Consider the following 15,666-nt stretch of genomic DNA (forward strand, 5'->3'; position numbering starts at 1 on the left):
TCTCAGCCACTCCCTCTGTTCGCTGATTGGACCGGTAAAAATTTGTTCGGAGAAAACCTAAGACTACACAGCAGTCCCAGACGTAGTACTGAAGGAAAATGAAAATTGAGCGGAAGTACGTAGGAGGGCAGAGCCAGGCTAGGTATCTCCAGGTCAGAGGTATGGGCCTGCTGAAAAGTAGGGGGCGTGCCGAACGGTTAGGGGCATGCTGAAAGGTGGGGTGTGTTGAAGAGTTAGGGGAGTGTTGAAAGATAGGGGTGTGTGGAATGGCTGGGTGCATGCTGAAAGGTAGGGGTATGGCAAAAAGTAGGTGGTGTGGAACAGTTAGGGGCATGCTGAAAGGTAGGGGGAACCTTGATCAGTTGAAAGGTAGGGCATGCTGAAAGATATGATTGTGCCAAAAAGTAGGGATCATGTCGAATGGTTAGAGGCATTCTAAAAGGTGTGTGTGTGGGGGGGGGGTGCTGCTGAATGGTTGGGGAAGTGCTGAAATTAAGGGGGCATGTCGAATGGTTGGGGGCATTCTAAAAGGTGTGTGTGTGGGGGGGGGGGGCTGAACAGTTGGGGAAGTGCTGAAATTAAGGGGGCATGTCGAATGGTTGCGGGCGTGATGAAAGATAGGGAGAGTCCCGAACGGTTGGGGGAGTGCTGAAAGGGAGGAGGTATGTTGAACAGTTGAAAGGTAGGGTATGCTGAAAGATAGGGGTGTGCCAAAAAGAAGGGGATGTGTTGAATGGTGGTGGTGGGGGGGGGGGGGGGGTGGCAAAGATGGGGGCATGTCAAATAGTTGGGGTCTTGCTTAAAGGTAGGGGCCATGCTGAACAGTTGAAAGGTAGGACATGCTGAAATATAGAAGTGTGGCAAAAATGTGGGGGCATGTCGAATGTTTGAGAGCATGCTAAAAGGTAGTGGGGCATATTGAACCGTTGGACATGCTAAAAGATAGGGGTGTGGCAAAAAGTAGGGGGCATGTCAAACTGTTTTGGGGGCGTGTCGAAAGGGAGTGACCATATCACAAACTCGAGGGTGCATTACAGTACCACCTAGCAATCACACTGTAAAAAATTATTTAGCAAAAAAGTTACCTGGTTGCCTTAAAATTAAAATTTTGAGTTCATTGAAATTAAAATTGTTAGTTAATACAATGACATTTTTTTGAGATTTGACAACCTTTATTAAAATATTATTAAAATATTTTGTAAGCACATTTTTTTTCTGATGACGCAATGAAACATGCCAACTTGTGCTATTTTCATGATTTTTTATATTTTTTATGTGGTTCAGATACAAAAATATTTTGAGTTTCTATTTATTAAACAAATTTCCTTCATTGTATCAACTCAAATTTTTAATTTCAATAAACTCAAAATTTGAAAGCAACCTGGTTACTTACTTTTTTAAGTTAAACCAACAAAAAAAAAACAACAAAAAACATTTTTTTACAGTGCAGCTACAATATCTAAGGCCGGAGACACACTGCAAGCGTGGTGTGAGCGTGGCGTTTCTGCTGCGTGTCAGCCGCGGGGTGTTTTCTCTGTCTTTGCACACCAGAAGCGTGTCTGCCGTGTCTTATATTTAACTTGAAGTATAGGGCCTCCCTGTACATTAATAGCAGCGGCGCTGCTGCTGCTAATAATGTACAGGGAGGCCCTATACTTCAAGTTAAATATAAATATATTGCCAATTGATACTGCAAAGACAACGTCGGCAGAAGCTTATTGACCATACATATCTATGGTGTTGACGGCAAAATAGGCTACTGAATATTTCTGTCTGTGTTGACAGGTTTAATATTTCAAATTCGATAATTATGTTGTTTTTAATTATTACAAATAGGCCTATGTCTACATTTATGTTAACCTACAGACTTTCAAACATGAAAGTGTCATTTATTAATATGTATGTGTGTCAAAATTACATATAAACATCTTTTCCTAATCTATTTTGCCTGGAAACGCTTCCAACACGCTCGCGTGTCGCGTGAAAAATAGGCGTCTCTTCTATTTGAAGCATGCACGCGTTTTCCGCGCGGCTCAAACCGCGCGTGTGACGCAGACAGTATGCAAGCTCTAACTGATTAACATTGGAGCCGAAATAAAAACGGACACACCACGCAGCCAAGACGCTCACGCCACGCTTGCAGTGTGTCCCCGGCCTGAGCAGCTCCATAGCAACATGATAAAACACCTTAGCAACGGCATAGCAATGCCCAAGCAGCTATTCATAACACTCTAGAATTATGGTGGTGAGTTTTTGCATGGACAAATACCTGATTTTCATCATCATCTCATCATCTCGTCATTAGTATTAATGTGTGAGCGAAGCACCTCAAAATTGATCTCTAATTAATAATTCAATTTAATTGTCATCCCAAAGGACACGATTCTCTTCTGATATGAACATCAAGTACAACTGAAGCAGCACAGTCAAGCTGAAAAGCAGAAACGGATGAAAGTTTAATGCTAGCTGTTTAAAATCTTAGATGTTTGAAAGCACAGTTTCTGGCATTTGATTGATCAATATTCAAATTGCAAAGGCTCTTTTACCTTCTTCCTTAAATGTTTTTATAACTTTTCTCTATTGTGGCTTTTTATCTTGTGGTTCAAGAGACTCTATTTTAGTGTAGTCTAGTTTACTCTAGACCAGTCTTTTCGGCCCCACTTTATATTAGGTGGCCTTAAGTACTATGTGCTTACATCACAAAATAAGTACAATGTACTTACTGTGTTCAAATTGTATTGCAAAGCATGTTTGCTGATATTGAGCTGGGATATGGGTAGAGTTAGGGACAGGTGTGGTGGTGTGGGTCAGTTTAAGGGTAGAGTTAGGGTCAGGTGTGGTGGTGTGGGTCAGTTTAAGGGTAGAGTTAGGGACAGGTGTGGTGGTGTGGGTCAGTTTAAGGGTAGAGTTAGGGTCAGGTGTGGTGGTGTGGGTCAGTTTAAGGGTAGAGTTAGGGACAGGTGTGGTGGTGTGGGTCAGTTTAAGGGTAGAGTTAGGGTCAGGTGTGGTGGTGTGGGTCAGTTTAAGGGTAGAGTTAGGGACAGGTGTGGTGGTGTGGGTCAGTTTAAGGGTAGAGTTAGGGTCAGGTGTGGTGGTGTGGGTCAGTTTAAGGGTAGAGTTAGGGACAGGTGTGGTGGTGTGGGTCAGTTTAAGGGTAGAGTTAGAGACAGGTGTGGTGGTGTGGGTCAGTTTAAGGGTAGAGTTAGGGTCAGGTGTGGTGGTGTGGGTCAGTTTAAGGGTAGAGTTAGGGACAGGTGTGGTGGTGTGGGTCAGTTTAAGGGTAGAGTTAGGGTCAGGTGTGGTGGTGTGGGTCAGTTTAAGGGTAGAGTTAGGGACAGGTGTGGTGGTGTGGGCCAGTTTAAGGGTAGAGTTAGGGTCAGGTGTGGTGGTGTGGGTCAGTTTAAGGGTAGGGTTAGGGACAGGTGTGGTGGTGTGGGTCAGTTTAAGGGTAGAGTTAGGGACAGGTGTGGTGGTGTGGGTCAGTTTAAGGGTAGAGTTAGGGACAGGTGTGGTGGTGTGGGTCAGTTTAAGGGTAGAGTTAGGGACAGGTGTGGTGGTGTGGGTCAGTTTAAGGGTAGAGTTAGGGTCAGGTGTGGTGGTGTGGGTCAGTTTAAGGGTAGAGTTAGGGACAGGTGTGGTGGTGTGGGTCAGTTTAAGGGTAGAGTTAGGGTCAGGTGTGGTGGTGTGGGTCAGTTTAAGGGTAGGGTTAGGGACAGGTGTGGTGGTGTGGGTCAGTTTAAGGGTAGAGTTAGGGACAGGTGTGGTGGTGTGGGTCAGTTTAAGGGTAGAGTTAGGGTCAGGTGTGGTGGTGTGGGTCAGTTTAAGGGTAGAGTTAGGGTCAGGTGTGGTGGTGTGGGTCAGTTTAAGGGTAGAGTTAGGGTCAGGTGTGGCGGTGTGGGTCAGTTTAAGGGTAGAGTTAGGGTCAGGTGTGGTGGTGTGGGTCAGTTTAAGGGTAGAGTTAGGGACAGGTGTGGTGGTGTGGGTCAGTTTAAGGGTAGAGTTAGGGACACGTGTGGTGGGATGGGTCAGTTTAAGGTTAGGTTTAGGTGAAAGGGAAGTGCCAACTGTGTAATTACAAATGTAACTACAGAAATGAATTACATATGTAATTACATGCAGGTATTTTTAAAATGTAAGTACAATGTAAAAACATGTACATACACAATAAGTATGTACATGTTTTTATTCAAATGATTGATTAAAATGTTAGTACATGGTAGTTAAGGCCACCTAATATAAAGTGGGTCCGTCTTTTCTAATCTTGACTAAATGTAATCAGAAGTTTCACCAGAATCTCTCCCAGGTGTCGAGTGCACAGATCGGATAGATCTCCTGACGTCGTCCCTCCTGATCACAGGCTTCCTTGAATGCCGCACCCTTCTTATTAGATCAATTTGTGGCATGATAAGGAGGGAATGAAAACAAATTTCTGCCTAATTACCTTCAAACAAACAACCCCTCCATCAGTTCATTCTGAGGGAGACGTGATAAATCCATTTGGGCGCAGCAAGGCATCTGCACACATCCGTCCCAATTACAGCCCATCTGCCATGATGGGAGTCCTGGCCACCCGCCGCCCAAGGGTAAATTAGCCGTCTTGTCAGGTCCGCTTAACCGAACATCTGCACGGCAAGGAGCCGCAACATGTTTCACAAGGGCAGGTACATAATGCGGTTCTTCACCTCACACCTTCAGTCCGACTGTGAAAGTGTAGGACGCGATGGGGGTCTGGATTCGTAGCTCATTCCAGATGGAGAAAGGGTTGTGCGGTGTTGGGGGGAAAAGTGTTGCGACCTTTTAGTGATTCAATTGTTGCTAATTCTAAACCAGCCTATGTAATCGATGCATGTAATCCCCTAATGTGTCTAAAGACTAGTCTGCATGCATGCATCTCTTGTCGTCCTCGCAGGAATTACCACTTTAATGCTGAGCGTCATTTAGTATGCATCATGCACTGCAAATGCAGTCCGTGAAACTCAATTCACTTTACCTGGCTCGCGGCCACTTAGAGTCCTTGATCATGCCAGAATCGAAGAATAACATGAAGGGAGAGCTTGGTCAAAGACTTATCTCTCCATGGCTTATGGAAAAATACTGAATCAAAGAGCCAGGGTGCTTCTGTGAGGAGTCACGCCGTCTGTGGCATTATTCGCTCGGTGTTTTTAACAATTTTTTGGTCAGTAAACAACTGCCTATTGTGAGTCAGTTACGCAGATTAATATACCTGCCATCTTTTCTGCTCCGAACATGTTTAGGTTGATAAACACTGACAGAAAGTCCTGGCTGAAAGAAATAAACAGCAGTAAGTAATAATAATACTTCTCACCGGATTGTCCTGTGGAATGTGAAAGGGAAGTTATGAAACACCAGGTGTGGGCTACGGCGCATGAATTGGAAATTGCCGTATCAGTTTTATTTGTGATTTCCGGAAAAGGGGCCGAGTGTGTTGTTCATTTTCTGCCTTGTTTGTATGCCGCTTTGTCAGTTTTCATATGGTTGGAGCTGCTTGCAAAGCTCAGCGTCAGGCGGATTGTTCATGGTGAGCAAAATTAGCTTCAACTTCACAGCTAGAGCTTTATGTGCTCATACCTTAATACACTTGTGTGCCCCGTTCTACCAGAAAAAGCCATCCATAAAACAAGCTTCTCAGACTGCACTATACACATATATTGTGTCCTCTAATGTAAATCATCTATCTGTCTGTCCGTCCATGTAAATGCCTTGGTTTAAAATGCTTACTTTCTTTTCCATTAAAATAAGAGAGTAAGGCATTTTACTTTACTATATGTGACTGATTTTCATTCACAGACTTGAGAATGGACTCTTTTGACTTGGACTAGTAAACAACACCCTAGCAACCACATAGCAACACCAAGGCAACATGGCAGGGAGTTTTTCAGCTTCATAAATACGGGCAAAGTGTGGGCAATTTAAGATTAAAAATAATTAATTAGTGAACAAATATTCAATATCAACAGGGAGTTTCCCCTTAATTAACTCCTAACTACAGGGGATGTAAAATGTGCACATGCAGAATAAGACATTAATATGTGCTTTATAAGCACTAATCAACAGCCAATATGCTAATGATATGCATGCTAATAAGCAACTAGTTAATAGTGAAAAGTGTTCCCTAATCTAAAGTGTTGCCTTTTTTATGAATGCAATTCTTGGGATAATTAGAGAAAGAGCTTGTCTAACTCAAAAAGAACATTTAAAAGGGACATTAAAGCCTGCATCAAAATAAATTTAAATCTCAGAAATGTTACTTAAAATGCAGAATTTTTTAAGCACTTTTTGGATTTTTCTATTTCATAAATGGTTGTCTGAGAGCTTTCATCCTTGTCATTTGTCCTCAAAAGGAAAGATGAAAGAAATCTTTGCCAGACCCCAGACGTTTCCCTCTCAAGATTAGAACGCCAGCCAAGACAATGGCTCTCTTATAACATTAATAATTATGTAAAATGGATAGCCTTTGATCAGGCATGTGCCTCCAGAGAAAACATGCTTAATGAAATATTCAGATGATCACTTACCGAATGTGAACTTTGCACCACATACATTATATTGCGCTTATGCATCATGATGGTTTGTATCATTGCAGCTAAATTCCCTTGAGAAATCAAAATTTCAATGGGACGGGTTCAATAGCCAATGGCACTGTAAACTAAAAGCTGTTCGAGTTGCAGTTTCCACACATGTTATTAGTACAGTATTTAATAATTAAACAGTGAAAATGCATGTTTACTTGTTACATTATGTGAGCTGTGTGATAGAGAGCCAAACGATGACAGCAGATTTAATTAAATGTCGATGTATTGTCCAGCAGAAAGCAGACAACAAAATTGAACACGGTGCGCGCTTCATTCCACATCATCATAAAACACAATGATGCTGTGAACATGACACTGCATTAAAACTACAGCGTAACAAAGTGCACACAAACTAGCTGACTTAGTTATAAACATACATCGATAAACATCAATTATTCCAGCTTGTTTGCAAACTTAAAAAATAAAAATGTCACTTTTACATTGAGCGTTGCTGCAGTGTTGTAGCTGATTGCTTGGATGTTGCTATGTCGTTTCTAGGGCATTCTGGGTGGTTGCTAGGGTGTTGCTAGGTGGTCTCTGAATGAAAAGAGTCTCTGTGATATTCTATTGGAGCAGAAAATCATCAATATGATTGCTTAGAGAAGTAACAGAATGATTTGAGGTATAAATCACTTCCATAGTGCAAACAGTGTGGGTGCATAAAGTTTAAAACCTTGGGTTTCGGGTTTGTGCATGCAAGCTACTTTTGAACAGCCAATCTTAAAACCCCCACAAGCATAGCAACCTACTTTGTTAAATCACTGCTTTTGTCTCCACTTTTAGGAGGCTTAAAACAGATGTATGGATGGAATTAGGTTAGACCTTTTTTTAGCTAGCTAGATATCCACGTTAAATACATCAGTGTTCCCCAAATTGTAATTGGTTGGACTTTTCTATGAGCTCAAAGAGCCAGTCATATCTGCGAATGCTGCAGTGCGTTTCGCCGCCGGTTCTGTGTTTATTTAAACAACACTGACAGATGAAATGTTGGAAAGATGGTGCAATCACAAATGCAGGCGCTAATTAACATAATTCAGCTCAGATTAAGGATTCGTTGGTTTATTGAGACGGATGCCGCTTTTGTTTTCCGACTCATTAATTTATTAAATGATCCATCTCAATTGTTTGCCTTTTCAGTTCATGTTTAATTCCTCATTCATATCTGCACTCCACCTCACGGCAAAGCTTTGTAAAAGTCTCATTTATTTGTAATCCTTTCTACGCTTCTTCTCTCAATCATGTATTGTTAGTGAATGAAGACATTAGGATGGCAGATATATCACTTAATAACCAGTCTCAAATCCTCATGAATAATGCAATCGATTGACCGCCTTAGAATGTTATTGACCATTCCTGCATTAGCAGCTGTTGCTGACAAGCATTTGCTCCCTTCTTAAGGAGGAATACTAGGACACATTTTTCAATACTTAGGTCATTTTTTCAAAACTCGTCACACAGTTCTCCTATAACCAACTTTCATCCTAATTAATTAACTTTGCATTCAAATCGCACTAATAATAAAACCATAAAACATCATGCACGTCTCAAATCAACTCATCCTTCCAGAACACTAGCAAAGGTTGTCATCCAACAAACACACTTGTCACTCATGAAACAAAAACCTGAAAAAAAAGCATTATACGATGTTTAATTTTGTAAATTTTCTTTACAATTATCTCTTCTCTAGAATTCATTGCAATATTTGTTACATAGTCCATGTTTCATTCAAATTATTCCTAAGTTTTCCCCTTTTGTATAGATGGTAATGAAACTGAAAGACTGTATATATATCTAATTGTTTTGGTAGTATTTCATTTTTTAGATTCAGAATATAGCTCATTATGGTATTACTTTAGAAATGTAGCACAATTTGGTCATAATTTTAAACTTAATGGGGACATACAGTATTATGCCAAATTCACTGTTACATGGGTGAACACAAATGTGTGTGAGCAACCACCGTATGATGATAAAAATCCACCCACTCCTATTTTTATAAGCAGCATCTCAGAATAAGCCGTTTGCAGTTTCTATGCAATGTGACGTCACACATGATTAGGCCCCGCCCAGGACTGCAGACAGACTCCGCCCTATTAGAATAGACTCCGCCCTCAGTGAGCTGCACACAGTCTGCTATGTTTATCTCCTTGCCAGAGCATTCACGTAAGACATGTATTCTTATTAAAGCTGCTAAAGGTATTCAGTCGAGAGCAGTGAGTGATTTTCAGGTTGTCTTTTGTTGTTTGATTGATATTAACATCAGATAGAACAGTAGATACTGTATATTACACTGATGTCACTTTAATACACAGATCTAATACACACATGCCATTTCTTTACTGGCTGTTTATGTTCACAGACAAAACCAACTGTGTGTATGTGAACTGTGTGTGGTTGTGATATAACATTGTGTGTATTTGACAGTTTAAGTGCAATAAGACGTGAAAGAACTTAGTTTAATACTCATGGGACGCTCCGTCTGACACACAGCTTTTTTTGCACGCGCTTTGGGTGTGTGTGTGAACTCAGAAAACCATATATCAGAAGTTTAGACTGATGTGTGTTTAAAACACATGCATATAAATAACTTCATGCTGATGAAGAACTGCAATGTCACATGAGCGTGAGTGCGTTAGAGATGATCATCAAAACCAGACAGATGTTTTAGTTTTCGGCAGAGAATCGGAGGCACGAGCTGTACAGGCTCCGCCCTCTTAGGGGGCAGAGCAGCAGCTCATTTGCATTTAAAGATACATCCACTCAAAACTGGGCATTTACAACGTGATGTAATAAATGATCTCTGGGGTATTTTGAGCTGAAACTTCCGACTCATAATGGGGATGCCTGAGACTTTACATCTCGTAAAAAAGGAGCATAATAGGTCCCCTTTAACTTGAACCATTTTAAAAAGAGTGTGTATAAACGTGTGTAAATTGGCCTGTAGGTTCACAGAGTTATGGTGGTGTTTGGGTCTGAGTGAGAAAATAATTGATGTCATTTGAAAGATGTAGTCAGTGTTTGGCACAAAATACATTCAGTGATAAATGATCCACAGTTTATCCCACATACACTGATGCTATGAACTTTTGAAAAAGAGATCTTATTATTGAACTGTGATATCGAATCAATTTATCTTACCACCTTATCTGCACACCTTACGAAAAATCCCATTGTTCAGTTTATTCAGTAATAAAAATGGGCGGAGTTTAGCAAAGGGTCAGTTCTAATAGAAATTGCTGTGAGATTATTTTGTCAGGTGTTGTTCTCGTGATGCAGTAGTTGAGATGCTACAGAAAGGACAAGTCTCTCATTAAAATGAAGATGTGGTTGTTCCCTAGCTGCGATGCGATGCCAGGTTCGGTTTGTTAATATCCTCCTCGTGTTGTGCTGTGATCCACTGAGAGAAGTCGACTTCTGCTGTACAAGCGGCTCAGTTGTTTACTGAAGAGTCAATTTGAGGTTAATGGATTTTCCTATTCCTGTTTGAGACAATTTGGTTTTCTAATAAGTAATTTTCTCGGAAACTGTGATGCTTGACACATGTGTAGGCTTTGCATATTTTAAATAAACCGTATTAATACGTTATATTTTCTCATGAAAAGTAATGTTGAGACATATGTTAACAATGCTAGCCTTTAATGATTTAAAAAAAAAAAATGAGATTCAAAGGTTAATTTAGTTAACTTTACTGTTTAATGAACAGTACATTTTCCAGGATTCTTCATTTAGAAAGTTAATTTACTTAATATTCAGTTCAATTATATCAAATCACAAATCTAATGACTGTATTTTTATAATAATAAATAAAAGTATTTTTAAATAAATATTTGTATTTTCCCAAACCTTTGAACAGTAGTGTTGTTAATGAGTCTCTCCTCTAGTTCTTCCTCATTACATCTGAAAAGTTCACAATGTTTTCAAAGGTCAGTTTCAACAAAATCTCTTTTTCGACTTTCATAGTACGTTTTCAAGTAACTTTTATATTTCAGAAGATCAAGGACAAAATGTTATTCTTCATAACGCGAGGTCAATGCTAATCTCATGTTAACATCTGTTGAGTAAAGTGTCTCTTGTTTGTCTCTCATTGTTCCTTTAGTCCTGGTGCTGCTGATCTTGACCCTCAAACGGCACAGGAAGGGCCAGCGCATGTCCGAAGACGAGGAGGACATGCGCGACAATGTCATCAAATACAACGACGAGGGCGGCGGAGAGCAAGACACCCAGGCGTACGACATGAGCGCCCTGCGGAGCCTCTACGACTTTCCCGAGGTCAAAAGCTCGGATTCCGGCCCTGACCTGCGCTCCGTGCCTCAGTGGATCCAAAACAGAGTTGTAGGAGACGGCGGGCCGGCCGACTTCTCGGTTTTCAAAGGCTACATACGCAAGAAGGTCGAACAAGCGGACGCGGACCTATCGGTGCCGCCTTACGACTCCTTCCAGACTTACGCTTTCGAGGGCAGCAGCTCGCCGGCTCTCTCGCTAAGCTCCATCCGTACGCTGTCCACCACCTCGGAGCAGGACTTTTCGTACCTCAGCGACTGGGGACCGCGCTTCAGGCAGCTGGCTGGCTACTACGCCCCGGCCCAAGCTGAAGAAGAGGGGTCCTAGCACCATCCTCTTCCCTGGTCCACTCTCGGAGGCCCTTCTGTCCCGGTCCTGGAGTCGTTTTCCTCCCTGCCGATTTTGCCCACAGTCCCGCAGTGACGTTTTTTTGGATCCCAGTCAGTCCGGAGACTTTTAATGTCACACGTTACACTTTGCAAAGTGACTTCTTGTCTTGTAGAAAAGTTCAGGACTAATATTGAAGGAGAAGAGCACTAGGCCGGGTGCTGGGCAAACCTCCAACATCTTCTCACCTGTCAGCGAGAGCAAGACGAAGCAGGGCCGTGCCATATGCACTACACAAAACACTCTGTTTCAGGTTTTTTTCTTGTGATTTCTTTGCCCATCTGTGGAAATAAGGACTTTAACTCACTGGGATCTGGAAGAAGACAATGAAAATATCTTTTTAAATACCAACATTTAAAAAAACCTTAAATAAATATGTATTTATTTAAAGAAAAACGAACATACAAAAAAAAGTTAAACAATATTTATGTATTTATTGCTTTCTATTTATTTATTTATTCATCCTGGCAATGGACTGAAATGCAAAAAAATGGACATACTTTTTGAAGAATATTGAAGTTGTCAGGGTGACAGACAAAGACTGAACATCCTGTGGGTAAAAAACACACAGTTGACTGGACATTAAACATGAGTTGGGGTGGGATTGTTGAAGTTGATCAGTGACAGTAAATCAGTCTTAAAAATATTTGTATTTATTTTTTAGAGACTCTTTTTTGTAACATACGAACCGATTCTGGTGGAGTAAAATAGCGAATATTGGGGTGAATCTCACGAAAACATGTCCAGGTCATGCTTCACCCACCAAATCATGAGAATAAAATAAGAAAATGCATTTTGCATGAAGATAATGAAGTCTGTTTTAAGGATGCAGGGTTTATGGCATTGTGTTTATGGAAATTAAGCACAGTTTCAATCTGAGTTTTTTTGTATTTCTCATGATTTCCAATAAAATCCTTTGGACTGTGATATAGTTAAACTGCTGTCATTTTTATTGCAGTAATGATAATTGGATAAATGTGCTTAATTGTCATAAAAAATAGTACTAGGCTTCATTTACTTTCTGCAAAATATAATTGAATATTTCTTTCTTTGATTCTGAAGTGAAATAACTCCTTGACAGATTTCGTGAGCATTGGTTTTGTCTTGTCATACATTTTGTGCATTGTGTTGCTTTTAAACTAATTATCCAGTTCCCTTGTTGTGGAAGTTGCGTTCAGCATTGAATCTTTCCTGTGGAGGCAGAGTTTTCAAGGGGAGTTTTGAAAGACAACATGGCACAATACACGACAAGAGACAAAAAAGGCCATCTAACAGGTTCTTTATCAATTCTTTTTTAGATATCCCAAGATATACATGTTCATTGATGATTTGTGCGTGTGCCAACGTTTCCAGATTACTTTCCTTGAGTGATTTGATTGGTTTTTGATCATTCTGTGTTGGGTCTAGGCTGATGGCATCGAGATGGGGTGGTTTTCCCCAAACCAGCACCCTTAAATGTCCACCCAAAAATGCAGATGTATGGATAAAAATACAATTGAAATCATCAATAAATATTTACGGTTTTTCAAGTTTTTTCGAATGGTGAGTTTTTTGGGCCACAAATGAGTGTTTACTGTAAATGATCAAAATAATGAATTGGTTTGAGGTGGGCAAACTTAAATTAATCAAATTAGTTCAATCAAATGAACTTTTTTGAGTATTTGACACTTTCTATTTCTTTTAATTTCAGAGAACTGACACATTTTAAGTAATTGGAATTGTTTCATTGTTCAGACAAACTTAAAGCATTAGTTCACTTCAAAATGTTCATGTCTTTCTTTCTTCAGGCAAAAAGAAATTACACTTTTTGAGGCAAACATTCCAGGATTTTTCTCCACATAATGGACTTCAATGCAGTTTAAAAAGGGCTTCAGATGGCTTCAAAGGTAAAATTATTGGTCATGTTCAATAAAAAAATCTAAATAAATGCTGCTCTGCGGCGCCACAGATTACGTAATCACGTCGAAAAGGGTGACCTTTCTGGCGGGGGTGTGCAATCCGTGGCACGTCACAGAGCTGTGTAAGATAAGCAGTTTAGAAGAAAAACTTTTTTTTTAGAAAATGGCAGATGGTTCCACTATGGACCCTATTGCTCAGCTGGGATCATGCAGAGCCTCTGAAGCCCTTCCTTGTAAACTGCATTGATTTGGAACTTCAGCCATTGGTTGCCATTGTGTGCATAAAAAATTGTTATTAGTTTTATTCAAACGACTTAATTTCTTTTAAACTGAAGAAAAAAGACACAAACACCTTGAATGGTGGGGTTGAGTAAAATATCAGGAATGTTTTATTTTGAAGTGAGCTAATCCTTTAAATTTAAATGAAAATTATTAGTGCTTAGTAATGCAACTAAGTGTTATATAATGTTTTTTTGTAAGATTAATGTTGTGTATTTATATATGGGGGGGGGGGGGGGTCCATCATGGAGCTTAGTTTGAGAACATATATATGACCAAACAATCAGAAACAGACTTCATGAGGGCCCGACGTCCTCTAGGAACTGCCTGCATTCTCTCGCCACCTGAAGCCGGGCATTATCATGCACCAGGAGGAACCCAGGACCCATTTCACCAGCGTAGGGCATAACAATGGGTCCAAGCATTCCATCCCAATACCTAATGACTGTCAGGGTGCCATTGTCTAGCCTGTAGAGGTCTGTGCGTCCCTCCATATGCCTTACCAGACCATCACTGACCCACCACTAAACCGGTCAAGCTGAACAATGTTATAGCCAGCATAACATTCTCCACGGCTTCTCCAGACCCTTTCACGTCTGTCACATGTGCTAAGGGTGAACCTGCTCTCATTTGTGAAAAGCACAGGAGACCAGTGGCGAACCTGCCGATTCTGGTGTTCAATGGGAAATGACAATCGAGCTCCACGTGCCGGACAGTGAGTACAGGGCACAGTAGAGGACGTCGGCCCCTCATGAAGTCTGTTTCTGATTGTTTGGTCAGAGACATTCACACCAGTGGCCTGCTGGAGGTCATACTGTGGCAGCGCTCATTCTGTTCTTCCTCGCACGACGGAACAGATACTGGTCCTGCTGATGGGCCAAGGACCTTCTACTGCCCTGTCCAGCTCTCCTAGAGTAACTGCATGTCTTCTGGAATTTCCTCCTTGAGACTCTGCTGGGAGACACAGCAATTTCACGTACTGATGAGCCATGCTGGGAGAGTTGGACTGCCTGCACAACCTCTGTAGGGTCCAGGTATCGCCTCATGCTACCAGTAGTGACACTGACCCTAGCCAAATGCAGAAATATCAGTGGCCTCCACATATAAAACAATTCCTGTTTGGGGGGTTCTCTCACTTTTGTCCATCTAGTGATCCTGTTGTTAATTCCATTAACACTAAAGCAGCTGAAACTGATCACCAACTCCCTCTGTTACTTGAATTACCAGATCAATATCCCAGGAGTTTATCTGACTTGATGCAATTCTCTGACACTAAAAAGTGTTACTTTAATTTTTTGAGCAGTTTATAATGTCTTTTCAACGCAAAACAAACCCCTTCTTTATGCAAATTTTCTGTTTATGATTTTGGTGGGAAATATGAACCGGACGAGGTTTTGTCAGGAAAAGGAAGTGAAACCGAAGATGGGATGTCGCTTTAACACGCAGTGTAGCAGCAGATGTTCTCATTTGACTTCAGCTTGTTTTTGCTGCGTTTGATGGATGAGCTCTTATGGCAGTGTATAAACCTACACACGTCTGTGGCCACCCATAGCAAGTCTAGACAGACGTTTGAAAACACAGTGTCTGCGCAGAATCAGGACAGTTCAAACACAGATAGTGATGACATCAAAACAGCCCACAATTACAGAAAGAGCACAAGGCTAATGCGGCCCGAAGATGGAACCGCACCGTAGATGATTCATCCAATCTACTCATGTTTTATTAAAAGGTAACAGGGAAATGACAGAATGGAATTACGTGTTCTTTGACCCTGATCTTCATTGACAGTCGTCCATGTGGGATCATTACGCTGTTAAAGGAATGCCGAAGCCCCAGAGCCATAATGAAATCCTCATCAAGCAAATGTCATGGAGAGGCAGCCGCTGACTAATGCAATGACAGATGCGCAAAAGAACAAGAGTGTGTATCGCTCCGAGCCAGTGTGTGCGCGCGCGTGTGTGTGTGTGTGTGTGTGTATGTGTGTGTGTGTGTGTGTGTGTGTGTGTATGTGTGTGTGTTTGTCCCCGTTTTGTCCTCGTTTTTAATTTAAAAGCACACAGACTCATTCCTCTGTCAACATTCCCTGGAGAACATTCCATGTATAATAGCATCATATTTTCAATGAATGAACTAATCGTGTTAATTGGATGTAGTTAATATAGAGATATTCATTTGGTGATAATAATTTTCATTCGATATTATGTTTTATATCAGTGTTATTATTTACT

At 41.0% G+C, this 15,666-nt stretch overlaps 1 protein-coding gene across 2 annotated transcripts in view; it reads left to right on the forward strand.

The window, feature by feature from the left end:
* Window positions 1-12,790, forward strand: part of LOC137093828 (cadherin-22-like) — a 247,716-nt gene extending 234,926 nt beyond the window's left edge. For both annotated transcript variants that reach the window (XM_067458760.1, XM_067458761.1), the window contains one exon: window positions 10,690-12,790. In XM_067458760.1, the coding sequence (XP_067314861.1) occupies window positions 10,690-11,201 (512 nt within the window). In that variant the 3' untranslated portion in view covers window positions 11,202-12,790. The remainder of the gene's footprint in view (window positions 1-10,689) is intronic.
* The last annotated feature ends 2,876 nt before the right edge of the window (window positions 12,791-15,666 follow it).

Source organism: Pseudorasbora parva, chromosome 12, assembly GCF_024679245.1.
Source record: "Pseudorasbora parva isolate DD20220531a chromosome 12, ASM2467924v1, whole genome shotgun sequence".
NCBI classification, from domain to species: Eukaryota; Metazoa; Chordata; class Actinopteri; order Cypriniformes; family Gobionidae; genus Pseudorasbora; species Pseudorasbora parva.